The 27,916-nt window shown below is 47.5% G+C and overlaps 2 protein-coding genes across 2 annotated transcripts in view; one reads left to right on the top strand and one right to left on the bottom strand.

Annotated features, from left to right (window-relative positions):
• Positions 1-2,806: 2,806 nt before the first annotated feature.
• Positions 2,807-4,294, top strand: nkx2.4b (NK2 homeobox 4b). Its single transcript, XM_038305355.1, has 2 exons — positions 2,807-3,302; positions 3,575-4,294. The coding sequence occupies exons 1-2, from the start codon at positions 2,822-2,824 to the stop codon at positions 4,201-4,203; spliced, it is 1,110 nt and encodes a 369-aa protein (XP_038161283.1). The 5' UTR covers positions 2,807-2,821; the 3' UTR covers positions 4,204-4,294.
• A 413-nt stretch (positions 4,295-4,707) lies between these two features.
• xrn2 (5'-3' exoribonuclease 2) overlaps positions 4,708-27,916 on the bottom strand; it is a 37,854-nt gene continuing 14,645 nt past the window's right edge. Inside the window, exons 12-31 of the mRNA XM_038305353.1 lie at positions 25,233-25,290; positions 25,051-25,158; positions 24,096-24,140; positions 23,779-23,922; positions 23,125-23,169; positions 22,331-22,425; positions 21,659-21,794; positions 17,105-17,212; positions 16,933-17,022; positions 16,784-16,856; positions 15,241-15,324; positions 14,846-14,943; positions 14,548-14,627; positions 14,411-14,467; positions 14,077-14,145; positions 13,617-13,745; positions 10,805-10,926; positions 7,321-7,381; positions 5,910-6,105; positions 4,708-4,947 (exon numbers count right to left, since the gene is read on the bottom strand). Coding sequence (XP_038161281.1) covers positions 4,885-4,947; positions 5,910-6,105; positions 7,321-7,381; positions 10,805-10,926; positions 13,617-13,745; positions 14,077-14,145; positions 14,411-14,467; positions 14,548-14,627; positions 14,846-14,943; positions 15,241-15,324; positions 16,784-16,856; positions 16,933-17,022; positions 17,105-17,212; positions 21,659-21,794; positions 22,331-22,425; positions 23,125-23,169; positions 23,779-23,922; positions 24,096-24,140; positions 25,051-25,158; positions 25,233-25,290 — 1,861 coding nt within the window. The 3' untranslated portion in view covers positions 4,708-4,884. The remainder of the gene's footprint in view (positions 4,948-5,909; positions 6,106-7,320; positions 7,382-10,804; positions 10,927-13,616; positions 13,746-14,076; positions 14,146-14,410; positions 14,468-14,547; positions 14,628-14,845; positions 14,944-15,240; positions 15,325-16,783; positions 16,857-16,932; positions 17,023-17,104; positions 17,213-21,658; positions 21,795-22,330; positions 22,426-23,124; positions 23,170-23,778; positions 23,923-24,095; positions 24,141-25,050; positions 25,159-25,232; positions 25,291-27,916) is intronic.

Here is a 27,916-nt window from a genome sequence, read left to right as displayed (position 1 = left end):
ATCCTCACTTTCAGAGCTCGGCGAGGATTCAGCTGTTCGTCTCCATGGAAACACAGATCCGGATCCTGGATTGGGTCCCGTTAACAGGAGGAAGATTCAGAAGCATCGTTTCTCTCCTTTGACCCGGATGGAAACTCCTCCTCCTCACCAGGCGCCAGGTGGTCATCGAACCCCCCCCTCCGATGGAATGGGCCGCCTTTGGAGAGCCGTTCAGGGGCCCCCAGCTGCTTGGCTCTAATGCTCCTCCAAGGGGCCGGGATTAAAGCGACGGGAGAGAGAAGAAATGTGGAATGGAGTGCAGAGAAAATTTAGCTTCTGGAGTTTGGTGTTTCAGCTGCTCTGATGAGCAGAGAACCTTCCGGATGTGGCTCTTCACCCAGGGTGGCACAGACTGGGCGTAGTGCTCATTGTTATCGCTATGTCCAGGCGATGTGTGTGGCGCCCCCTAGTGTTTAGCTCCATTAAAGCAGTTTAAGAAAACAAGCCTAACCCAAACACAGAGATTGGTCGAACCTAAACTAGATTATTAAAACCAAATCTGAGATTCACAGAACCTTTGTTTTATTTTTGAAAGCACAAAAAATTTAAATTACATAAATAGATCAAATAAAAAAATCAAAATGTTCAAAAGTTTGTTCAGGTGATTCAGGCTGTGGGGGACGTAGGGGGGACTTTGCCCAGGGCAGCGTTAATGCAGGAACCGGTCCTGAGGTGTGGGAAGGCTCCTGGTTTGTTCCAGTTTTACATCAGAGGTTCTAATGAGGTTCTAATGAGGTTCTGACTCAGAAACTAACTCTGCAGGCTGGACTGTTTTAGCAGAGGTGTGGTCTCAACTTTGGGGTTCTGGGCCCCTGACATTCGGAGGTTCTGGGCCCCTAATTTTGAGAGATTTTGGGCCCCTAATTTTCAGAGTTTCTGGGCCCCTGATGTTCGGAGGTTCTGGGCCCCTAATTTTGAGAGATTTTGGGCCCCTAATTTTCAGAGGTTCTGGGCCCCTGACGTTTGGAGGTTCTGGGACCCTAATTTTCAGAGGTTCTGGGCCCCTGACGTTTGGAGGTTCTGGGACCCTAATTTTGAGAGATTTTGGGCCCCTAATTTTCAGAGTTTCTGGGCCCCTGATGTTCGGAGGTTCTGGGCCCCTAATTTTGAGAGATTTTGGGCCCCTAATTTTCAGAGGTTCTGGGCCCCTGACGTTTGGAGGTTCTGGGCCCCTGATGTTCGGAGGTGCTGGGCCCCTGATGTTCGGAGGTTCTGGGCCCCTGACTCACTCATGTTCCTGGTTAGTTAATCGGCCCTCCGGCTCTGAGCAGAAACATCCAGCTAAATGTCTTCCTCTCTGGGGCCCCTCAGCTGCTGCAACCAAACAAGAAGCTTCTTAAAACACAAAAGAAAAAAAACTAAACTGCTTTGATTCTGAAACTTGCAATAATAAAAAAATATATAATAAAAGTAATCCGGGCCCCTCCCCCCATGCGCCCCTCCTAAGTGCAGCCCAGGATGAAATACTTCAGACTCTTTAAACATGTTGGCCTCTGATTTTATTCCTTTTTTTCCTTATTTCTTTTTCTTCCTTATTTTTCTTTCCTCTGCAAATAAACAAAGACGCAACGAAATAAATGTTTTATTAATAAAGCTGAACCAGATTTAAATATAAATCATTTATTTCAGTGTATTTCAGCTTTTAAACTAATTTCCACTAAGAAAATGAATTAAAGTAAAAATAAATAAATAAATAAAATAATTTCGCAGAACCTGTCGCGGTTTGGTTCTAACCGTTTAGTTCATATAAATTAAAAAGTAGATCATTTGGAGCGCAGCTGTCCGCAGGCCACGCGACCCCGCGGCGCCTCAAACGGCGTCGGACGGGTCGGCACGTGACTGGCTGAAAAAACCCGCAACCAGCCGCGTTTTCAGTCATTTTTATTTTTGTGAAATATTAATTTCCTTTTATTTTTTCTGCTCTCATTCTGGTGCAGATAAATTATTTAATCGTTTTTTTTATTAAGTTTGATTGATTGGAGCGCGCGCACGCCGATTATAAAAACCAAGATCTAAGATTTGAAATATTTGAAACAAACAAAACAAAAAAATAAAACCCATTTCTGAAAAATGAAACCGGATGAAGGCCGAAATAAAAAACCTGAAAAAAAGTTTATTCTCTAAAATCTTTTTGTTACTTTAAACTTTAATTTTCAACAAAATGTTGTTCGATTATTTTCACAATTAATTGAATATGTTAAATTCGTAAAAGTTTTAAATTTTCTTTTTAAATTTTTACGGACCGACTACAACCTGGATGACTGAGAATCTTCATCAACAATATGTTCAATTAAAACGGAAAGCATTTATTGTTATTATCTGCTGTAAAAAAAAAAAAAAAAAAATTATTTAATTTCGATATTAGAAAAACCAAACAGCTGTTCGATGCATTTATAAAGATAAAGAGTTTAATTTGTTCTGAATAGATTTAATACAAGTAAAAAAAAATCTTTTCGGGTTCTAAAAGAACCGGAACAAAGATCCGCACCTCCGAGGAGAACCAGTTCACCTGTTCTGCAGCAGAACTTATTGGAGCTGCCGGTTCGGATGAGCTGTTGGAGTCCTGAAAATGATTCGTTCTTAGGAACCGAACCGGATCAGCTTCGATCAGCTTTATTTTCTGCCTCCTGCTGCAAATCTGCAGCTTTTCTCATCCAAGCTGCAGGAAAGAATGATGAGAAAGTTCTGAAGATTAAAACCCGAACCTTTCCTCTTTTCTCCGTCACTCCGCTTCGCCCCGCCCCCCCTCCTCCCGGTGGATCCAAGGCCCTCCGGTCCCCAGATGGACTTCTTCCCAGCACCAGAGGAGGGAGGACGCGCAAAACCAAACGGGTTCTATCCAACAGAGAACTGGGCCGGACCGACCTGCAGGGCACCGGGAGGACGAGCCATGTCCTTTAGCCCAAAGATCTCCACCCCCTTCTCAGTCACAGACATCCTGAGTCCAATGGAGGAAACTTGCCGCCGGTTCGGAGGGATGGAGCCCGCAGCAGGCAGCCTGGGGGCCCCGCTGGGAGCCTACCGGCAGCCGCAGGGGCCCCAGCAGCACCAGCCTCACCTGCACCATCATCACCACCATCTGTCCTCTTCCTCAGCAGCTCTGGGACACGGAGCGGCCTACCACGTCCCCCACGCAGTGCCGCAGTTCTCCGGGGCCGTGGGAGGCTTCTGCAGCGGCGGGGAGCTGCCGTCCTACCAGGAGACGGTGCGGAGCGGCGGGGCGGCGGCCTGGTACAGCAGCCCGGAGCCCCGCTACCAGAGCAGTGAGTCCGGCTGCAGTTTGCATAGTTTCCCCCAAACTAACCTCCATTAAAATGTTTTATTTTTTTTAACCGATTTAAACTTTTAGTTTTTTAATTTTTGTTTTTTCATCTTAACTATAACTTTTTTAATTCGATTTTTTTATTGGTTAATTATAATTTTTTTATTTTAATTAAAATGCTTTTCGTTTAAACAAATTTTAATTCGATCAAATAAAAACATTTATGGTTAAAATGTGGAACTTTTTCTTTTTTTTCCCTGTTTCTAACTAAAGTCTCCAGGCTGATGGGCGCTCCCGGCGCCGCCAACATCCCCGGGATGGTGGGGGGTCTGCCCGGGATGGAGCCCGGCTCTAAGTCCGTGGTGACGCTCCACGCCGCGCCGCGCAGGAAGCGGCGCGTCCTCTTCTCTCAGGCTCAGGTGTTCGAGCTGGAGCGGCGCTTCAAGCAGCAGAAGTACCTGTCCGCCCCGGAGAGGGAGCACCTGGCCGGCCTCATCCACCTCACCCCGAACCAGGTCAAGATCTGGTTCCAGAACCACCGCTACAAGCTGAAGCGGCAGGCCAAGGACAAGGCCACCCAGCAGCAGCAGCAGGAGGCCGGCGGGCTGTGCGCGGCCTCCCGCCGCTCCTCCTCCGGTTCCCCGATTTTCTCCAAAACCAACAAGAGCTGCAGAAGCGAACCGAACCAGGCGGTGACCCGACAGGGCGGTTCGGCCGACGCGGTGTCGCAGAGCGAGCAGGTCCAGAACCAGTTGTCGTCCACAGAGGAGCTGGAGGACGCGTCTCCCAGCCCGCCGCTCGGCCTGCAGGCGCACATCAACATGGCGCAGACGGACGCGGCGCTCATCGAGTACACCAACAGCATGCTCGGGTCCAATTTACTGTACGGCCGAACTTGGTAGAACCAGAAAAAACCGGAGAACAGTCCAGACTGAGGATTACAGGAGGGGGAACGGCCCGGTTTGCGCTTTTCATGCGTAAAACTTTGATTTCTTTGCGGTTCGGAGGAAAAATAAACCCAATCAGAACCGAACTTTCTTCTGGATTTAAAGGGATGCAGTGTTTAAGGGAAGCAGGCTGTTTTTCGGATGGAGCAGCATCCAGAACTGATCCCAGGTCAGTGCCGAGAATTTAGGAACAGAACCGGAACAAGCTAGTCCAGAAGGTTCTGGATCCAGAACTGAGTGGATTCTCATTTTAAACGTGACTTTCTTTCCTTCACAAATATTCCATGAAGATTTTTTTTTTTTGTGTTAACCTTCAAATAAAAATAACTTAATTTGTTTCGAAAAATTTAATCTAAAAATAAAAAAAAATCGAGACAAATTTTATTCAGGCATCATTTGTTTCATTTAAATTTTTATTTTTTAATAGGAGAATTTCTCTCTCAGAATCAAACATCTGGATTTTTTTTTTACTCCATCAGCCAGGAAACAAATTTAACAGAATTCATGAAATAAAACTTCAAAAAACGGCACAAGTTACACAAGTTGGTTTTAAAAAGGGAAAATATTTTACAGTGAACGAAAAAAGGATTAAAAAAATGTTCCCGTCCCGAAGATTTCCTGAACCGACCCATGGTTCTAATTCCAGTGGTACCGCTGGGAGGGAGGAGGAGGAGGGTAGCCTCTGCTGGATGGGAAGTTCTGGGGAAAAATAAAATAAAATTAAAGATTTAAAACGTTCAGATAATTTCACACCATTTTTATTTTTCCTTAAAATAACATCAAATGTTTCTGCTGTGAAAACAATCAAGTTTCTGTTTTTATTAAAACAATTTAATTGTTCAAAATGATAAAAAAAAATAAGTTTCAACTTTAGGTTTTTTTAATTATTTTTTATTTCAAATCTAAATATTTTTTCTTATTCTCTGGTAGAAAAAAAATAAATATTTAAAATCTGATAAATCCAGAAAATGATGGAATTTTCTGTTTGGAAGAAGCAATAAATACGAAACCTGAACTCATTCATTGGGAACTTGATTTGCTGTGATGGTTCTGATCATCCGGCCCAAACCAAACCGGTTCCGACTGTCCGTCCCATTTAGTCTGATTTGGACCAACCAAACCGGTTCGATTGTCCAGTCCAATTTGGACCAACCAAACCGGTTCCGATTGTCCAGTCCAATTTGGACCAACCAAACCGGTTCTGGCTGTCCAGTCCAATTTGGACCAACCAAACTGGTTCCGGCTGTCCGGTCCAATTTGGACCAACCAAACCGGTTCAGATTGTCCAGTCCAATTTGGACCAACCAAACCGGTTCAGATTGTCCAGTCCAATTTGGACCAACCAAACCGGTTCTGGCTGTCCAGTCCTATTTGGATCAACCAAACCAGTTCTGATTGTCCAGTCCTATTTGGATCAACCAAACCAGTTCTGATTGTCCAGTCCTATTTGGATCAACCAAACCGGTTCTGATTGTCCAGTCTGATTTGGACCAACCAAACCGGTTCTTATTTATTTTAGATTTTCTTACATTTGAATGTTTCTATATATTTAAATGAAAGTTCAGATGAACTCGAGTTTCGTGGTTCTGGTGAAACTGGATCATGTAAGACAGTGTGAGGAGAACCGGGTCATTGTTCAGAACCAGCAGCTCTCGGTTTACCTGATGCTGCTGCCGCTGGCCCCGGTTGCCACGGCGATCGCTCCAGTCGTCCCGGCGCTGATCGTAGCGCTGCTGGTAGCCGCCCGGCGCCGCTCCGCCACGGCTCAGGTTCTGCTGGTACGCAGACGGCTGAGCCTGGAGGGCCCGGTCCCAGCCGTGGCCCCCAGAGTGGCCCCCGCCTCGGTACTGCTGCTGCCTGGGGACACAGAGGTTTGACCCGTTAACAGCCGGAGGTTCTGAGACCCAGAACATCTGGTCCAAACCCTCAGCCTTCCCAGAATCAGTGGTTCTGACCCGATCCAGGTTCCTTTAATGCAGGAACAGACGGAAACAAGGGAAGAAATTCATTTATTAAAATAAAAACCAAACAAACCGGACCGGTCCCAGTCACCTCGGTCCTTTTCTCTCCAGATGACCCAAACTCCCAGGTTCTGGGTCATCAGAACCTTTTACAGTGACCTGCTTTCATCCAGAGGTTCTGGAGGATCAGGCCCACAGCATCATAGATCCTCCATCGACCTTCAGTGGGAGCTTCTTCAACCTTAACGGAACGGGGCTCCCGGATCCGGTACCGTTTCGGTCTGTATGGGTTCCCAAACCGGGTCGGGTCGTTGGCCCAGAATGAATTAGAAGGAAATTCTGGGTCACATTTTTCTCAGAGTCTCGAGGAAACTTAAAACTTCCGTTCTCAGAACTCCGGAAGGCTCCGATCTGAACTCCATCCCTGATCCGGATCATCCGGATCCTGCTGCACAGAACCTTTCCTGAAGTTCAGGAAATCTGGGGAAAGTTTCTGAGCTCGGATCATTCTGTCTCAGCGGTTCTGGACCCACCGGGCCTTCGGGCTTCAGAAAGTCATCCTACTGCCTGAACTGCTTCCGGATCAGACGGGAACGTCGGCGGAGCAGAATCCCATCCCTCATTACGGAACCATGTCACACCCGGCCGGCAGCGGCCCGATCGGATCGGACGCCATAATCCCCACTCAGAGGCCGAGTTCTGAGCCAATAAAGAAACTGTTTCAGCTACGGCTAATAAGGCCCGACCCGAGGCCACCGCAGCACAATGGGCCCCGAGGGATTCTGATTAAGGCCCCGAGGGGCCGACGACCTCCATCTGAGGCAGCGGCGTTAGTGACGCCTCATTAAGCTAAGCAAACCTCCTTCACTGAAACTGGTTCTGCAGCCAGAGGCAGACCCGGACCGGGCCGGACCGGGCCAGAGTCGCAGATGTTTAGAGTTTAAAGTAAAAACACCTTTTTTTAAACTTCCTGTTAAAAGCAGAAAAAAGTTGTGATGACATCATCGATAATTCAGCTGCATCGATGACGGATGCAGAGCATCGGATCAGAACCGGGTCCTGCAGGATGAACTGGGAGCTTTGGTTCCCATGCTGGAGGCAGCGGACTCACCTGGGAAACGGGGGCGGCACGGCGCCGTAGGAGGGCGGCGGCGCGGCGTTCTGCCTGGAATCTGCAGGGAACAAAGAACAGGGTCAGAACCGGTTCTGGGGACGTTTGGGTTTTTCTTCTTATCAAAAAATGAATTCAAAGTGGAAATCGTGCAGCCTGACATGAAAACTGCATCTTTGTGCAAACTGAACCATCAGCTGTCGGACTCTCCCAACGGGCCCCGGGCCGGGCCCCGGGAGGGGGGCAGCGCCAAATTAGCCGTTTTTGTTCTGAAAATGAAGGAAGCATTCAGCGCGCCGCATTGTTGGAGGCTCAAGTGGCTCCAATCCGTCCCTGCAGCACTTCACAAAGAAACTGTTGCCACGGCGATGACCAGCTGCGAGCAGCAGAAGCGTTTGTTTACGGGGCGGGCGCCTCAAGTAGCTCAGCTCAGGGGGTGAAGGGCGCCTAAAACGGGTCAGAGGGAAACTAAGAAACTAAGCTAATAGAACCTCTAACCCGCCCAGAACCAGAACCCTGCAGAACAAAGAAACCCGTCAGAACCGGCCGACTCAGAAGGACCGGCGCCGTCTCAGACGACTGTCAGAATGTGTCCAGGCTCACCAGGACTTCTGGTACCACCAACCTCTCTACCGAGATCCAGTTCTAAGCTTGGACCAGAGCGGGCGGTTCTGCTCGGTTCTGGTCCCGTCCCCCTGGAGGATGGGTCTCCTGGGTCGGTCACTCTGCTGGGACATTGTCTTCCTGCTGGATGATCTCCTGAAGTGGACCACCCAGTCAGAGTCCAATTATGAGCACAGAACACTCGGCTCTTCTTCCCGGGCCGCTCAAAGGGCCGAGGACAAGAGGACAAGGAGACAAGTGGACACCTGTCAATCTCCTTAATGAACATCTGAACCCCCCCGACAAAGGACGGAGCTCTAAAGACGCAGCGGCTGCTAGAACATCGCAGGTTCTATAGAACTGTTCGCTTAGATCAGCTCCTCCCTGACCCGCCTCTGCTCACTGAACAGAACCAGAACCAGAACCGTACCGAGCTCCGTCCATGAGAGGGATCCGATTCTGCTGGTTCTCCTAGAGGCAGATATGGACCTAAAGTTAATCACAAAATACTGTTTTTAGATCAGCAGAATTTTTAAGGAGGAAGGAAGGAAAGAAAGAAAAGGAGGAGATGATGGAAGAAAGGAAGAATCGAAAGAATGAAGGAAAGGAAAGACTGAAAGGAGAGGAAATAAGAAAATGGAAGGAAGGAAGGAAGGAAGGAAGGAAGGAAGGAAGGAAAGAAGGAAGGAAAGAAGGAAATGGTCCAGGGCTGCATGTTGACCCGTCCCAGCAGGAGACGTTAACTTCAGCTTCACCCCCCCCATCAGTTAGGATGCTTTTATCAGGGGCCCCGGGGCCAGCAGCCCACTCCACCGTCTCATTACAGCTCGGGCCCCACAGCACTAATCGGACCCCTCCTCCCACCCCAGGGAGCAGGACAAAGGTCCACTCAACTCCAAGCACATTCCTCAGTACCGCTGATCTGGGCTCAGTTTCACCCAGAAGGGCCGGCCAGGGCGTGGTCTAACGGAAGCACTGCCAATCGGAACCTTTGACACCCAATCGGACCCTTTGAAACCCGGAACCCAAAGCCAATTGGAACCTGCAGCCAATTGGAACCTGCAGCCAATCGGACCCTTTAACACCCAATAGGACTCTTTGACACCTAGAACCCGCAGCCAATCGGACCCTTTGAAACCCGGAACCCGCAGCCAATCGGACCCTTTAACACCCGGAACCCGCAGCCAATTGGAACCCGCAGCCAATTGGAACCCGCAGCCAATTGGAACCTGCAGCCAATTGGAACCTGCAGCCAATCGGACCCTTTAACACCCAATAGGACTCTTTGACACCTAGAACCCGCAGCCAATCGGACCCTTTGAAACCCGGAACCCGCAGCCAATCGGACCCTTTAACACCCGGAACCCGCAGCCAATTGGAACCCGCAGCCAATCGGACCCTTTGAAACCCGGAACCCGCAGCCAATCGGACCCTTTAACACCCAATAGGACTCTTTGACACCTAGAACCCGCAGCCAATCGGACCCTTTGAAACCCGGAACCCGCAGCCAATCGGACCCTTTAACACCCGGAACCCGCAGCCAATTGGAACCCGCAGCCAATCGGACCCTTTGAAACCCGGAACCCGCAGCCAATCGGACCCTTTAACACCCGGAACCCGCAGCCAATTGGAACCGGCAGCCAATCGGACCCTTTAACACCCAATAGGACTCTTTGACACCTAGAACCCGCAGCCAATCGGACCCTTTGAAACCCGGAACCCGCAGCCAATCGGACCCTTTAACACCCGGAACCCGCAGCCAATTGGAACCCGCAGCCAATCGGACCCTTTGAAACCCGGAACCCGCAGCCAATCGGACCCTTTAACACCCGGAACCCGCAGCCAATTGGAACCGGCAGCCAATCGGACCCTTTGACACCCAATCGGAACCCGCAGCCAATCGGACCCTTTGACACCCGGAACCCGCAGCCAATTGGAACCCGCAGCCAATTGCAACCCGCAGCCAATTGGAACCTGCAGCCAATTGGAACCTGCAGCCAATCGGACCCTTTAACACCCAATCGGACCCTTTGAAACCCGGAACCCGCAGCCAATTGGAACCCGCAGCCAATTGGAACCCGCAGCCAATTGGAACCCGCAGCCAATTGGAACCTGCAGCCAATCGGACCCTTTAACACCCAATAGGACTCTTTGACACCTAGAACCCGCAGCCAATCGGACCCTTTGAAACCCGGAACCCGCAGCCAATCGGACCCTTTAACACCCGGAACCCGCAGCCAATTGGAACCCGCAGCCAATCGGACCCTTTGAAACCCGGAACCCGCAGCCAATTGGAACCGGCAGCCAATCGGACCCTTTGACACCCAATCGGAACCCGCAGCCAATCGGACCCTTTGAAACCCGGAACCCGCAGCCAATTGGAACCGGCAGCCAATCGGACCCTTTGACACCCAATCGGAACCCGCAGCCAATCGGACCCTTTGACACCCGGAACCCACAGCCAATTAGAACCGGCAGCCAATCGGACCCTTTGACACCCGGAACCTGCAGCCAAACTGCAAGTTTTCTTTTGAAAACATCTCTTCATACGGTATAGTTGTGTCTCACGGTTACCTTTAAAAGACTGATCTCTGTAAGGTTGGACGTCTGGTTGTATTATGAGCATCTTTATCTGCAACATCCTACCAACCAGCTCCTAAGCATGACCAGCTCAGAGGAGCGCCCCCTAGTGGAGCCTTCCGGTCAGACAGTCAGGTAATGAACAGTGAGGTTCTGAGCAGAGTTGATGTCCAAACTCTACATTGGTTGCTGCTAGGAGAAGGATAGATTCAGAGCGAACCGTTCTGCCTGCCCTAAGCGGTCTGATCGGACTCAGCGGTCCGTTCTGACCCGGCTCAGGGAGCAGGAGGCGGAGTCTTACGTTGGAACTGCTGGTGGCCGGCGCTGTGAGCAGGACGGCTGTAGCTCCCCTGGTTGTAGCTGCTGGGAGGCGGCGCGTTGCTGTACTGTCCTCCAAACTGCTGGTTCCGGTTCAGACCGTGACTGGAGGAGCAGAAAAGATGGTTTAAAATCCTCTTTGGACCAAACAGAACTTCAGCTTCTCCAAAACAAAACCCGGAAACTCTGACCCGGTTACCAATTCCAAACTAAATGAGACTCAGACCTCTGAGCAGCTGTGGGTTCGCCCCCATCAGCTGCAATCCTGACCTGGATCAGCAGACGGCGCCGAGCTTAATTACCTCCCCGACAGTCAGACTGATCCAGATGTTCAATCAGCGCCATTTGCTTGATGAGGATAATGAGCTGGGATGGTAATCACAGCTGGCTGATGGAGGAGCTCCAGCTTAGCCGCTGATTACAGGACAACAGGTCCTCTTTCACACCCAGAACCAAACATCAAGAGATGTTCTGCTGAGACCGGCGCAGGACGTCAGGGACGCCTGATATTAGCTAGAATCAGGACATCTTTAACAGGAACGTCATTTAGAAATGAGAAACAAGGCAGCTTAGTTTTATGTTTTCCCCAGTTTACATGCTTACAATTAATTAATCTTTACATGTGGAAAGAAATCTGCTAAACTAATGAACCACTATGTTAACGGTTTGCTTGTAGAGCCTGACCTCGTCTTCCTTCTGATTAGATACTAATAAATAATTAGTATTTAAATGCCTGAATTTCTTTTCAGGGATTAATAAATTATTCAATTCAATTCTCACGGCAGAATATTTAATGTCTGATCTGAAGGAGGAATGGCCGAGTGATTGTATTTGCTTCATACACCGACTTTCTCCCTCCAGACCTTTAGGTGGCAGTAATGCGGATAAAATGGGTTTGCTTCCACTCAGTAGGAAAGAGAGAAAGTTGCAGCAGATCAATGAATGAGAAGGAGGAATTCTTCCACCAGAAACAGTGAAGTCCTGCAACCATGAACTTCGTTCACACTGAGCTTTCAGCAGCAAAGAAGCTTCTGCTGCTTCATCTCTGATGCACATTAAGGTCAGACGTCCAGTTAAGTGAGTCCAGATGCGTCTGATGCTCCTGTGTTCAATGCAGAGAGCAGCTTTGCTATATTAGCTGGGATCATTCTTCTGTTACGAGAATACAGTCATAACATTACGAGAATAAAGTCGCAATATTACGAGATTAAAGTCGCAATATTACGAGATTAAAGTCGCAATATTACGAGATTAAAGTCGTAATATTACGAGATTAAAGTCGCAATATTACGAGATTAAAGTGGCAATACTACGAGAATAAAGTGGCAATACTACGAGAATAAAGTCGCAATACTACGAGATTAAAGTCGCAATATTACGAGATTAAAGTCGCAATACTATGAGTATAAAGTTGCAATATTATGAGAAAAAAGTGGAAATACTACGAGAATAAAGTCGTAACATTACGAGAATAAAGTCACAATACTAGGAGAATAAAGTCACAATATTACGAGAATAAAGTCGCAATATAACGAGAATAAAGTTGCAATATTAGGAGAATAAAGAGGCAATACTACAAGAATAAAGTTACAATATTACAAGATTAAAGTTGCAATACTATGAGTATAAAGTTGCAATATTACGAGAAAAAAGTGGAAATACGAGAATAAAGTCGTAACATTACGAGATCAAAGTCACAATACTAGGAGAATAAAGTCACAATATTACGAGAATTAAGTCGCAATATTACGAGATTAAAGTCGCAATACTACGAGAATAAAGTCACAGATTACGAGAATAAAGTCGCAGATTACGAGATTAAAGTCGTAGTTTATTTCCTAAAATGAGGAATGTGGAGCATCATGTGAAGTTCTACTTTAGCATCAGTTTGACAAATCAGGAAATCTTTTAGCAGCAGCATCAAACTGGTTGCTGATTGGTGGAGCTGGTCGGCCATCATCTGCTGGGCGGAGCTCCAAGCTTTCTTTCTGAAAAGGGTTGTTGTATGATGACTTCATTCTCGTAATGTTACGACTTTATTCTCGCAGTGTTACGACTTTATTCTCGCAGTGTTACGACTTTATTCTCGCAGTGTTACGACTTTATTCTCGCAGTGTTACGACTTTATTCTCGCAGTGTTACGACTTTATTCTCGCAGTGTTACGACTTTATTCTCGCAGTGTTACGACTTTATTCTCGCAGTGTTACGACTTTATTCTCGCAGTGTTACGACTTTATTCTCGCAATGTTACGACTTTATTCTCGCAGTGTTACGACTTTATTCTAATAATTAAAACAAATCCCTAACCTGGCCCTAATACTCGGTCGTAGCATTCGGACTGCTCTGCTTTCTTTAAATCTTAGAAATAGGTTTTTTCTATAGATTGATGCTGCTATTAATGCAGGAAATTGTTCAAATCTGTGGGACCAAAGAGAAACTACTAAAAATCCTTATATATATCTTTAATTTTATTCTAGTCTAAATGGTTATTGGAGATGGTGGTCCTACTTTAATGGATTTTTTCTTCACTTTCTGAAAAAGATGTTCTAGGTTAAAATCTGAGAAAAATTTCTTTTTTTTATGAGAGAAAGTGAGGAGATTCAAGGCTGAATGAAGGTTTCTGGCCTTTTTCTGAGCTGCTGCTGGGTGCAGTAAAGTGTTGATCAATACGGAGATCTGAGCTGGAAAGGAGCTAGGCGTCCCTCCGGCACCCGACCCAACAGACCTTTAGAGCCTCACATGCAGGTTCTTCTGTACTGAAGGTCGTCCAAGTGAGGAACAATCTGTGACTCACCTCAGAGCTCTGAAGCCTGACTGGTCCAGGTGAGCTTGCTGTCTGTTGGGGTTGAAGCCCAGCTGGGGTCTCCAGGAGCCCCGGTTTCCCCGCTCAAAGTCCTCTGGTTTCAGCACCTTATTGGGCATCCTGGAAAACAAGAGTTCAACTCAGACATTCATATCCTGGGAACGGCTGGATTAACCGATAAATGAATCAAAATGTTTAAACTGAAGTCATGAAGCATTAAAAACAAAAAACAGCTGCGAAGAACTGGACCCTGGAATGTCCAGAATAGAGCGGTCCATTTATAATGAGCGGGTCAGAACTGTAGAACCAAATTAAAGTGAAAGGTTTGATACAATCGAGCAGAAAAAAAACTAATTCCCAAACATTTTGAGACAAAAAAAAAGAAGAAATAAATCCAACAGAACCCGTTGAACCCGATTCTCAAACATTCAAACGGAGGTCGTGTTCTTACTTGGCTCCAGGCAGCAGCACCGCTTTGAAGACGAAGCCTTCAGCGAACTGAGGATCCTTGAACTTCACACTGGAAGGACAAACAGACGCCGTTCAGGAGGAGAAAAACCAAACATTTTCTACATCCTCCATAAAGAGGCTCTGCAGCGCCGCCCGTAAGGTAAAAACACCTCAACATGTCCAGGATGTGCGGGATTATCCTACGTTCTACTCTAGTTGTACTGAATATATGCTGACAGCAGCGCAGTCCAGCTGTTTCACATTGTTTTAGTTTTTCTTTAGTCCTATAACAGCAGGGAAAAAGCAGCTCCAGGTGTCTTCAAAGGTTCACTCACTTGATGGAGCTGTTGTGTGAAATGTCCCGCAGCATCGGGATGGGCGACTTCACCGTCCTGAGGAGCAGAAACCAGATTAAGGGTCAGATTATGACAGGAATACAGAGAGAAAGCCAGATGAAGCAGAGGGTTCTTACTCGTCTGGGAGGATCGGATCCTCGTCGAGGGTCAGAGTTCCTTGGATCCCGTGGCAGAGCTCAGCAGGGACCACGGTCCCCTAGAAGAGAGCAAACTACAGTTGGTTTGGATGACCTGGAAAAGCTCCTCGGTGCTCATAAACAGACAGCTGCATCGATACCCTACAGCCTAGAAATCTAAACACAGAATGTAGTGAAGCTTCTGATTCAGCAGCATCCCTGCAGCCGCTGGGCTCATTCAATGATGGAGCGTCCATGTTCTCCAGATATGGAGGCTAAAGGTGAGGCAGTCTGTTACCTCATGGGTTTCTGTGCGGTACAGCTCATGGATGAAGTCAAAGAGAGGATGAGACTTTCCCAGAAACAGGACGTCGCTCCCCAAACTGTTCCTCCTCACTGCAACACAGAAAAAACATGTCAGCGTCTGAGAGTGACCCAGAGGTCCGGAAGAACCCAAACCAGAACATGACAGCGGCTGAGGTGGAATCGAACGGTGAACTGGACCATTTGGTTTCCATCCAGAAACCGTTGATGCAGAACTAGGAGTGGTTGACCTGGAGCAGGAGGCATTGCTCCAGGTTTAAATGGATCACCCACTGAATTTCACACAAAATGCTTCAATCCATGCAGGAATTAATCCAAAGTTCTGCATAAACAGAGTTTTAAAAAGCCCAGAGTCTCAGCTGGTCTTACTTTCATCAGGCGTGAGGTCTGGATAAACTTCAGCCAGAGCCGCCCTCAGACGACGTTCATCTACAAACGGCAGCAAGGCCACTCCTGAAACAGAAGAAAAACAGGACTATTCTCAATCGGATCATTTGGTTCTTTAAACGTTGAAAATAGTTAATTGATCCAACAAAATTAACAGATATAACTAGCAGCCAGGGCTAACGTTGGCCCGTCCGCAGCAGCCAGGGCTAACGTTGGCCCGTCAGCAGCAGCCAGGGCTAACGTTGGCCCGTCAGCAGCAGCCAGGGCTAACGTTGGCCCGTCCGCAGCAGCCAGGGCTAACGTTGGCCCGTCAGCAGCAGCCAGGGCTAACGTTGGCCCGTCCGCAGCAGCCAGGGCTAACGTTGGCCCGTCAGCAGCAGCCAGGGCTAACGTTGGCCCGTCAGCAGCAGCCAGGGCTAACGTTGGCCCGTCCGCAGCAGCCAGGGCTAACGTTGGCCCGTCCGCAGCAGCCAGGGCTAACGTTGGCCCGTTCGCAGCAGCCAGGGCTAACGTTAGCAGACGTCTGCAGCAGCCAGGGCTAACGTTGGCCCGTCCGCAGCAGCCAGGGCTAACATTGGCCCGTCCGCAGCAGCCAGGGCTAACGTTGGCCCGTCAGCAGCAGCCAGGGCTAACGTTGGCCCGTCCGCAGCAGCCAGGGCTAACGTTGGCCCGTTCGCAGCAGCCAGGGCTAACGTTAGCAGACGTCTGCAGCAGCCAGGGCTAACGTTAGCAGACGTCTGCAGCAGCCAGGGCTAACGTTAGCAGACGTCTGCAGCAGCCAGGGCTAACGTTAGCAGACGTCTGCAGCAGCCAGGGCTAACGTTAGCAGACGTCTGCAGCAGCCAGGGCTAACGTTAGCAGACGTCTGCAGCAGCCAGGGCCAACGTTAGCAGACGTCTGCAGCAGCCAGGGCTAACGTTAGCAGACGTCTGCAGCAGCCAGGGCTAACGTTAGCAGACGTCTGCAGCAGCCAGGGCTAACGTTGGCCCTTCTGCAGCTTTATTTGGCAAAATGTTCATTTGATTTCTGTTTATCTGACTGTGTTCATTGTTATTCCTGCAAAAACTCTGAAGTCTTAATTTATTATCATCTAGAGACCATTAATAACAGGAGGTGAAATACAGCTCTAGATGAGCTGGGCGTGTGGTGATGTCATCAGTACGCTTGTGTTCCAATTGATCCATATCTATGCTGCGTGCTCGCGTTCTCGCCAAGTCGATACTTTCCTGTGTTCTTGACGGGAACGCGAGTCCGTATTTGCGTATAACCTTTTTTCCCCGTCCGGTTTCGGGCAAATGAAGAAAAATTGTCTCAAGTTTCTGGATTTTTGTTCTAAAGAATTCTAACATTTTGGGTCCCAGCAAAACCACGAGAGAAATTTAGTTTCTGTGATTCTCAAAGTCAGATGTTTTGAAAAACTGAAAGAAACAGTCTGATTTTAGAAACACAAACCGGAAAACCGACCTGTCCGGAAAACCGACCTGTCTATCATTTAAAGTAACTTTGTTTAGAAACAGAGACTCACCCTGCCAGGCGTATTTCTTCCCGTTCAGGTCGATGGCGAAGTCATCGGGGTAGAAATCGATGATGGAGGATTCCTGCAACACATCAACAGGTAAAGGACCTGAAAGACCTGGCAGTACGTCACCTGATTCTCTGCATCATGCAACTCACCGCACTCATCATCAGGTTCCTCCATGATGGCGGCAGGAAGTTACCGCTGGCGGCAGGAAACACGCCCATCAGCTGCTCCAAAGGCTTAAACTGAACAGAACATCAGACAGAATGAGTCAGAACCCGTCGACCCGCCGGCTTTATGGACCCCTAAGGGCCAAAGCTTCCTCACCGGCTTGGTGTCCTTCTCAAAGTCTGAGAACATCTCCTTGATGTCTTTGAAATCTGAGGCAAACGGAGCGTAATGGAACGGAAAATACCACTTCCAGGAGGCACAGCCCTGGAGGAACACAAGACAGGATTTAGTGAGAAACCAGACCGGTACCTGCCAGTAGACCATAGTTCGGTCCAATCCCAGCCCGGTACCAGTCAGTAGACCGTAGTTCGGTCCAATCCCAGCCCGGTACCGGTCAGTAGACCGTAGTTCGGTCCAATCCCAGCCCGGTACCAGTCAGTAGACAGTAGCTCGGTCCAATCCCAGCCCGGTACCAGTCAGTAGACCGTAGTTCGGTCCAATCCCAGCCCGGTACCAGTCAGTAGACAGTAGCTCGGTCCAATCCCAGCCCGGTACCGGTCAGTAGACCGTAGTTCGGTCCAATCCCAGCCCGGCACCGGTCAGTAGACCGTAGTTCGGTCCAATCCCAGCCCGGTACCGGTCCAATCCCAGCCCGGTACCGGTCAGTAGACCGTAGTTCGGTCCAATCCCAGCCCGGTGCCGGTCAGTAGACCGTAGTTCAGTCCAATCCCAGCCCGGTACCGGCCCAATCCCAGCCCGGTACCGGTCAGTAGACCGTAGTTCGGTCCAATCCCAGCCCGGTACCGGTCCAATCCCAGCCCGGTACCGGTCAGTAGACCGTAGTTCGGTCCAATCCCAGCCCGGTACCGGCCCAATCCCAGCCCGGTACCGGTCAGTAGACCGTAGTTCGGTCCAATCCCAGCCCGGTACCGGTCCAATCCCAGCCCGGTACCGGTCAGTAGACCGTAGTTCGGTCCAATCCCAGCCCGGTGCCGGTCAGTAGACCGTAGTTCGGTCCAATCCCAGCCCGGTGCCGGTCAGTAGACCGTAGTTCAGTCCAATCCCAGCCCGGTGCCGGTCAGTAGTCCGTAGTTCGGTCCAATCCCAGCCCGGTGCCGGTCAGTAGACCGTAGTTCAGTCCAATCCCAGCCCGGTGCCGGTCAGTAGACCGTAGTTCAGTCCAATCCCAGCCCGGTGCCGGTCAGTAGTCCGTAGTTCGGTCCAATCCCAGCCCGGTGCCGGTCAGTAGACCGTAGTTCAGTCCAATCCCAGCCCGGTGCCGGTCAGTAGACCGTAGTTCAGTCCAATCCCAGCCCGGTACCGGTCAGTAGTCTGTAGTTTGTTCCCCTCTGCCCTAGATTATTTTTTTTAATCATGTGGGGCAGCAGAACCGTTCTTTCGGACCATTTATCCTCTCTGAAGCAACAGGCCACCTTCTACAGGACGACCTTCCCTCCCACAATCGGCCCCTGATCCGCCGCTCTGGCGGCCCCTGATCCGCCGCTCTGGCGGCCCCTGATCCGCCGCTCTGGCGGCCCCTGATCCGCCGCTCTGGCGGCCCCTGATCCGCCGCTCTGGCGGCCCCTGATCCGCCACTCTGGCGGCCCCTGATCCGCCGCTCTGGCGGCCCCTGATCCGCCGCTCTGGCGGCCCCGTCCCGCCTTTCAGACCCTCCACTCTGCTATTAAACACTCATTCACATGATAATACGGAGCCTTAACATAATAAAGGATCCAATCTCCACCATCAAACTGTCTCACGGCTGCATTTATGAAAACATGACGCTCTGCAGCATCTGGAGGAGCAGCCATGTCACCACCGGGTCGCAGAGCGCCGCCACCAGAACCACGGAACGGATCAGAACCGGGTCAGTGAGGAAACACCAGATATTTAACCTTTATGCTGCTGCAGGCGTTTATTCATACCTTTAAATAGAAACCATCTCTGATTATTCAGATAACCAATTAAAATAAATAACCAGAATATTCTGATGAGTTACTTTACATAATGAATGTTTAAAATGAACATTTATTTTGCTGCCCAAAATTATAAGAGGATTTAAATATCTGTTGTTTATAGACTTATTTGGTGAAGTAGAAATAAAAACGTTCACTAATCTATATATATATATATATATATATATATATATATATATATATATAGTATACTTATAAGTCTGTGGTTATTAAATATATTTTATATATATTGAATGAATAAAATCAAATATAGGATAATTCATAAAACTATAAATATAATCTTTATAAAGCAAAGTTGTATTTTCAAACTAAAATACATCATAATAATGGCATAAAGTACATTTTGCTTAAAATCCCTTAAACTATAAATATATTTTTAAGCAACCAAATGAATGAAATCTTAAAATTCAGCAGAATTTCTTTTTTTAAAGAATTTTTAAAGTCTTCAAATCGTTTTATCTTGGACATAATATATTTCTTTAAATACCAACAAAGTAAACAAAACAAAAAAAACGGCTAAAAATAAATTATTTTTGCTTAAAAAGATTAAAATATTGTGGAATAAAAAAATGAGAATAAAATCTAAGAATCAGCCTGTTCTGCTAAACGCAGCCTGTTCGGATGTTCTGGCCCGTTTGGACCCGGTTCCAGGCGGTTCTTCTGTGGTTTGGCTAAGGCAGCTCTCGCTGAGGTGTGGCCGATCATAACTCTGCAGAACCGTGAATGTGCAGCAGCAGAGCGAAGGCACGTCCAGGCGCACCCAGGGCCCGCTCATCAGGCCCTTCAGAACGGGCCCCGGAGACGCGATTTGGATTGGTGTGCACGGGCAGAGAGCACAATCGGACCGGGCTAATCCCCCCGCTCAGCTGGAGAGGCTCCTCGCCTCATTAATTCATTCAGGATAAAGATCAATATTTAGCAGCGGCGCTGCAAGGAGCTTTCGCCACATTCTTGCTCCAGGGTCACTTCAGCAGAACAGCTCCTCCCTGCAGATTCTGCTCCGGCCCGGTTTAATTCCAGGTCACGGACAGAGTTCATTAGCTCTGCGGGTCAGTCTACCTTCTGCTCTGAGTGCAGGTTGGAGAAGTGAGGACCTCATCATCTGCTCCGGGAAGCAGAGGTCGCTCTCTGACGGCAGCCATGTTTGCTCTCAGCAGATAAAAGGTCCGGTTCTTCATTAGCGGGTCGAGTCCACAGGTGATCCAGCAGCATAGCCGGATGGGTTTAGTGAAAGTGTCGGAATCTTAAGGGTAGCAGCGCAGGGTCCGCTGGGTTCCACCAGGGGGGGTAAAGTTATTCATGATGGAAGAGCTTTGAGCTCCTATCAGAGCTGCTTCCAAACATTCCAGGTTCAAAGAACCGGACCAGAATCCCAGGATTCCTCAGTCCGGGTCATCATTCCTCCATCATGGACCCGCCTGTTCTGATCATTCTGATCGCCACGTGGGAGATTAAAGTCGTAGGGAAATCATATTTAAAGGTCAAATCATTCTGGCTTAAACATATATATAAATGTTCTCTTTATCAGACAATATTATCCCAAAAGTTAGAAAATTTCTATTTAAAAACAAATCCTGTCTTAAAATCTGTTTTTTTTTAGTTATCTTCTGCAGGCCAGTTAGTTCTACGTCAGCCTGAACACCTAAATTCTGCCAAGCGTATATCAACAGTCATCTGCTAACGTTAGCCCTGGCCGCCGTTACTCTCGGAGCTCCACTGTTTTCCTCTTTCCTCTCAACTTCAGAAAGTGTTTTTAAAATGACACATTAAATCAGTAAATTGGCGATATATTGATGCTTAAAAGAATAATGTTCTCGCCTCAAACGATCTTAAAGCGTCCCTTTTCTGAACAACAGCAACAGATAAGAGAAGTTTTTACTTAATACTCTGAGCTCCGTTAGCGCTCCATTGAAAGGAGACGGAGGAGACTCATCCACGACCTCCGACACTAAACTCTCCTCCTCTTGCATGTTTCCGCTGTCCATAGCGTTCCTTGACAGCGTCGTTTCTAAGTCACCAATTTAGTGCTACTTGGTCCCAATGGAATTTCCCATTGGGAACCTGCTAGCACTAAGTTGCTAACTGGTTAGCAAGATGCTTCCCACAAACCGGCCACAACCAAAGCTGCTTGCGAACCTTCCTCCACAACAATCCCGCCCCCTTGATAATCGACCAATCACATTCACTTTATTCACTCGTGTAAAGTCGGGGACCATTCGGGAGAATTCAGAAATGCGACGGTTGGAACGGCCGCTTCCTATGACTGGAGAGGAGTCAGAGTTCGGGCACCTGCAGACAAACCGGACGGCTAAAGTGGACCCTGGTTAGATTATGATCCAAACTGATCAGAACCAGACCATTTTCCCATTAGTGGTTCTGATCAGATGTCTGCAGGGGCAGATCTCCCTTCCTAATCAAAGAATTGATCAGAACCAAAGGCAGTGATGGGCCTGGTACCTGTCCCTGTTTCACCTGAAGGTCGCCACTGTGGGACGCCAGAGGACGCCTCTAGTCCTCCGTTTCCTGGCCTCAGACTAATGTCTCACAGAACCTGCAGCACATGGACCCACTTAGGGGTTCTGGTCCAGAACCGGTTTTCCAGAACCGTATGGAAGGATGGGATGGCCTCTATCATAGCAGGGGGCGTCACATGGCTCAGAACAAGTTCCTGATGTTTAAACAGATGACTCAGACCAGAACCCAGACCTGGTTCTGGTATCGATCCCAGAGTTACCTGGTAGTAGTAGCGCAGCACCCAGCACAGCCCCTCCACGTAGGACCGGACCACCTTCTTCCTGAAGCCCTCGTCGGACACGTCCACATCAAACTTGGTCTTGTAGTACCTCTGCTTCCAGCCCTCCTCCCACAGCCTGCAGAGAACAAACCCGGTTAGGATCCACATCTGACCCGGTTCTGGGTCAGCTGCAGCTTTAGAACTAATGGCTCCATCTATAGACTGAAAAACTGCAGGAATACTTTAAAAGCAGCCATGCTGCTCTGCACACATAATCAGAACCGGCCAGCATCTGCACCGCCGGTTCTGGAGGAGCCCGGCGGGAGCGCCGCCTCCTGACAGGAAAGCCGGCTTGAATACCAATTTAGCTCGCTGGATTTAGGAGCTTTGAGGAGGAATTCACTCCAACGTTCCCGCTTTCCATATTAATCACGCTCAGAGCGGCGGGGGGATGTGTGTGTGGGGGGGGTTAATGAATGCAGCCCGATGATCACAGATCCAGTTCATTACGGTCAGCTGGAAGGAAACTTTCTGAGCGTTTCTGATGTCATCAAGCTAACATGACATCTGATAAGTTAGCAGTGAGTGGTCACCAGAAATGGCTGGGAGGCAGGGGGCACACTGGGAAACAAACACTCAGATCTGCATTCAGAGGGATGATGAAGGTCTGACCTGACATTGTCTTCAGGTTCCGGCTCGCTGTCACTGTCCTCGGCTTTCCTTTTGGCTCCTCTGCTGTCTGGACCGTCACTGACGCCTGCAGACGACTGAGCAGGGCAAAGAGAACCCACAACACAAAGAGAAGAGAATAAATTCAACCTCAGAGGTCAAAACATCCGGATCCCAGCGTATGTTCTGAAACCGGCCCGATCCGGACCCAAACCGGCCCGATCCGGACCCAAACCGCCCCGATTCGGACCCAAACCGCCCCGATCCGGACCCAAACCGCCCCGATCCGGACCCAAACCGCCCCGATCCGGACCCAAACCAGTCGATTCGGACCCAAACCGCCCCGATCCGGACCCAAACCAGCCGATTCGGACCCAAACCGCCCCGATCCGGACCCAAACCAGCCGATTCGGACCCAAACCAGCCGATTCGGACCCAAACCGCCCCGATCCGGACCCAAACCGGCCCGATCCGGACCCAAACCAGCCGATTCGGACCCAAACCGCCCCGATCCGGACCCAAACCAGCCGATTCGGACCCAAACCGCCCCGATCCGGACCCAAACCAGCCGATTCGGACCCAAACCAGCCGATTCGGACCCAAACCGCCCCGATCCGGACCCAAACCGCCCCGATCCGGACCCAAACCAGCCGATTCGGACCCAAACCGCCCCGATCCGGACCCAAACCGGCCCGATCCGGACCCAAACCGGCCGACCATCACTCTGTGTTTAGCTTTTAACAGATCATCAAACCAGGACTCGGCAGATCTTTGGTTCTCAGAATGACTGGACCTACCCTGCCTCCATTCCTCATCATGGACTTCAGGGACTGAGCCGCGTCCTGCAGGAGAAAACATCAAGAGCTGAACAGATTTCTAAAATAACATCTGAAAAAAAATGTAAACCGGAACTAGGAACGCAAACCGGATCTGAACTAGGAATGTTACCCGAATCTGAACTGCATCTAAAAAGGATCTAAACTAGGACCATGAACCAGATCTGTACTAGAATATTGAACCAGGTCTGAAATATGAGTGTGAACCGGTTTTCAAATTTGAACATGAACCAGATCCTAACTAGCAATGTGAACCAAATGTGAACATATTGAGTTTAAGTTGTGTAATAAATGCAACATATGGAACTAATCTAATGATCTTTGGGATTTTTATTAATCTGGATTCAGTCTAATCTCAAACAGAAATGGTGCACTTAAAACAAATCTATACCTGGTTCAGTCTTTGCTCCAACAGAACCAACTACTGGACCAGTTTATAGCAATGGTCCACATTGAACGACACTTCCTGTCCTTTTATTTATCCGTTTATCAGATCGGGTTCCTGCAGCCTCTAGAGGGACTGAAATATCTCCTCTTCTATCCTTCTAGTCATCCCGTTGATGCCGAGCGAACGGATCCTTCCGACTAGAGAGAAGAGCAGGATCTGAACGGTACCTTGTTGTGCTGCTCTGCTGACTGCATCCTCATGCCGTAAGCCTGGTGCCGAGCGTTCTGGACCGGTTCAGGCCGGTCTCTCCTTCCCAGGGCCTGAGGGGCGAACTGGCCAGAGGTCAAGTAGGCGGGACCCTGCTGCTCAGCCTGCAGAACATCACAGAACCCAGACACACCTCCTTCATCAGTGATTTTAAACAGGAGGAATAGGGGAGGCGCAGATTGCTGCCATGGTCGATAATAAGCGGTACGGTAGGTGGAGATAAACATCAAACAAGTTCTCAGATGATCATCATCATCATCAGCGGTGCTTCACCCACCTTCATCCTCTTCCGTTTCTCCTTGTTTCTCCTCTTGAAGTTCTCCTAAAGGATGGAAGAACAGTTTTCAGAAGAAAACCAAACTCCAGAAGCAACAATCCAGACCTTCAGCCGGTGTTCCGTCAGCTCAGCATACCACGTCAGGCTAGCATACCCTTAGTAATACGCATCATAATCATGATAATATTAGCGGTTACAGTCATTTTCCACCACGGAATTAATCAATCTGTTTACGAATAATCTGAAAATGATTTCTCTAGTTCTTCTTGTACTGTAGAAATAAATAAATAGAAATAAGATTATCCGCATGTTGCTCGTATTAAACAAACTAAAAACAAATAAATCTCATATTCTGTCATCTGGGTTGTAGAATCCTCTCCCTATAAATATTGAATTCTATGTGAAAAAAATGCTGATTTTTTAATAAGATCCTCATCTAACGGACATGCAACGTTTTTTTTTTTAAACTAATATGTGTAGTGGACCCAGTGAAGGACTTTTTTTGTAGTTTTATGCACAAAACTACAACAAAAATCTGAATAAATTTGGAAATAAAACGGCGTGATTGGTTCTAATCAGAGCGGAGACAGGATACTCTTTGCACTGGCAAACGATCTAGAAATAAGTAAAAATTTCTAATGCATTTACCCTTAAGTTGAGCAGGCAAATAAAATGGAATGAGTATTTTTACTCTTAAAATAAGATAAATTGATAAAATGCACTTGAAATAAGTCAATGCAATTGTGTTTTCTTATTTTAAGTGTAAATTATCTCGTTCCTTTGGCAACATGTCTCTTTTACCTCCTTAATTCAGGAACAAATGCACTTATTTTAAGAAAAAACGACATTTTTTCCGTTGTGTGATGCTTATTATTAAGGGTATGCTAGCCTGACGCCGTATGCTGAGCTGACAGAACACTGGAACCGGGAGGCCGGAGAAGATCCAACATCTCACATCATCCTCTTTGCGTTTCTTGAAGATGTTGTCCTCTGCCACGCCCACGGCCTGCATGATCATCTCCACTCGCTCCAGGTTGACGTATCCGTTCTGGGTCAGGTAGCCCTGCAGGGGAAAACCTCAGAGTCAGTCTGGTTCTGGTGGACCAGCTGCAGCAGAGCTCAGGGGAAAATACTCACTCCTGTTTTATGGACGACGTCTTTGTAGATGTTCACCAGCCGGTCTATGGCTCCCTCTCTGTTGGAGGAGAGGAGACCAACGTTAGCGTCTGCATAGAACAAGAACATTCTGGAACCCCTCAGCTGCTGGACCGGTTCTCCAGAATGAAAAGGCGGTTTAAAGCAGGTTAGCATCTGATGCTACGACTCAGTTATTTTTTACTGCATTTGACATCAAACCCAGAACCGGGTCAGAACCGCAGCTCTGAACAAAGAGGTCAAATGGGTCGGGTTGTGTTCTGAGCGGGTTCAGAACCCCTAAAGGGTCTAAAATCTCAATCAGGGGCCGCCAGAAAGTTAAGGGGAAAAAAAGAGAATTATAAAATATATTATTTTACCAGGTTTATAAAAACATTTTCATATTCCTGCGGTAAATGTAAAAAATATTTTGAACAATTATAAAAGCATTAATTTGTCTTTATTGGAGAGAAAGTTGTTCAAATATTATTGAAATCAAACATGTTTCCCAGAAGAAAGTTTAAAGAAAACGAGTTAAAAAAAAAGAAGAAAAGGAAACCTAAAAATGTTTTTATCAAAAACAGATTTGAGTGTAATATTTATAACGTGAATAAGAAAGTTCGAGCTCTATCTTTACTGCGGCTGTCGAAAATATCGTTACTCAAACGTTGTATCCGAGTAAAAAGCTGCTTCCCTGGATTTCGATAGTTTGAACTTTGAGTTTCATTTGAACAAATTGAATTTATGAAAATAAAACCTATTTAAAAAGGTTTTAAGAGAATATTTTAACTATTATTTTATCATTTTTATTATCCTTTTTTAATTATTATTTATATATATTTGCAAATTCTTTAAAGTTTAATTTCTAATTAAATTTTTTTACAATAAAAAGCAAAAAAAAATTACCTTTTCAACCATCAGTTAAATTTCATGTCACTTTATAGATCCAGATCAACCAGATCATCCAGTCAGATTGATTCAAAGTTTTCTATCTAAGGAAAACCAGCTGATTGCATCGACTCATTGACTCTTCAGCAATCCCTCACACTAAGCATGCTTGTAGCGACAGTGGAGAGGAAAAACTCCCTTTGAATAGGAAGAAACCTCCAGCAGAACCAGGCTCAGTGTGAGCGGCCATCTGCTGAGGCCCACTGGGGTTCAAGGAGACAGAAGCAGACAGAAAAAGAAGCATAGATACACAAAGATAATAAGAAATGCAAAACATAAAACTCGTTCAATAGTTTTTTTAATTAATGAATTAATAATAGGATAGCCAAATGTTCCTTAAATAAGACTTTTTACGAAATTAAACAAGGTGTAACCTAAACTTTTCCACATGAGGAGTTCTGGATTATAGAGCAGATTGATGGACGAAAACAAGTTTATCTTAAATGCAAAACGTTTATATACATATTTTTTGATATAATCACTGCTATGAGTGGGTCGCTCTGTTGGCTAAATGCCTGTTTTATAGTCTCTATACTAAAGTTAATGATTAATTAATCAATGAATTCCATAAACTTTGAATCAGTGTGACTCTACTATCTGGTAAATTGTAAAGTGAGATGACATTGGCGCTTTACAAATAAACTGAATTTAATTAGTTGATGATTATTTCAATAATTGATAAATCCGATTCATTGTTTCAGTGTACCAAAGAAAACTTTGGAAAAAATAAAAGGAAGAAAGCAGGAAACTAAAATTTTCTTCATTCTCTTGTTTCTTTGTTTTATCATTTTCCAAACTTTGACCAGATCAGACTCCAGCCTTTCAGTGCCGATCGTGTTCGAGCAGTGAAAGGGTTAAAGGTCAGGACGTCGGACATGTTTCTGGACCGTTTCAGATCAGCGTCAGATCCATGAGCTCCCATCAGGAGGAGGAGGAGGAGGAGGGGGGAGCGCGAGGCAGGCGGTGATTTAAAATGCTAATGAGGAGCGTTCAGCGCTCTGATTAAAATGCCAGCGTTCACGCAGAGGATCAGCCGCCAGGATTAGCTGATTAACTGGAACCTCATCTCCAGCGCCGCCGCTAATTGCTTCGTGGTTACAGGACGTGAAATGCCAAATACTGACAGGCGGCTGCTTCCTCAAACGGTTAGAACCAGGAGAACCGCCTTCAGCTGCGTCTCATTTTATTCAGAAGAAAGCAGCGTCTTTCTCCTGCAAACTCAGGCCCCGTTTTTTATACATCACCTCAAGATTAAACCTTGAAAACACTTTGATGCTAAATGGAAAAACATAATCTGTGAATCAAATGTGATAAATTACCCGACTAAAGCGACACAAGCAGCTGAAGATCAACCACACCAGGCTTTTAGCTAGCGATGCGTACGCCCTGTTTATGGGATGTACAGCTTTGGTACGCCCTCATTTTTCCTGGAAAATTTTACTTTGTTGCTGCTGGACATCAACCAATGAGAGAAGCTGATGTGGGAGCTGGCAGGGAGTCAGACGCAGCACTGATGATGCAGAGCGCTATGATCACTCCTCTGAAACAGTTTATCAACGCCTAAATTAACTTCAAATGTAGAAACCTGCCGGCAGAATATGTTGGCTTTTATTATCCTGCTGCCTGCAGTTTGTAGCACAGACCTGAAAAACGCTAACATCTACTTCCAGCCGCCACCAACAGGAGGGGAAAACTACGGTGGCCCTGAAGTGCAAACTGCAACTACAAATCTAAAAGCG

This window comes from Cyprinodon tularosa, unplaced genomic scaffold (assembly GCF_016077235.1).
Source record: "Cyprinodon tularosa strain WSP-4 unplaced genomic scaffold, ASM1607723v1 ctg557, whole genome shotgun sequence".
Classification (NCBI taxonomy): Eukaryota; Metazoa; Chordata; class Actinopteri; order Cyprinodontiformes; family Cyprinodontidae; genus Cyprinodon; species Cyprinodon tularosa.
Note: the sequence above shows the minus strand (reverse complement) of the source record. Positions and strands in the feature narration are given on the sequence as shown.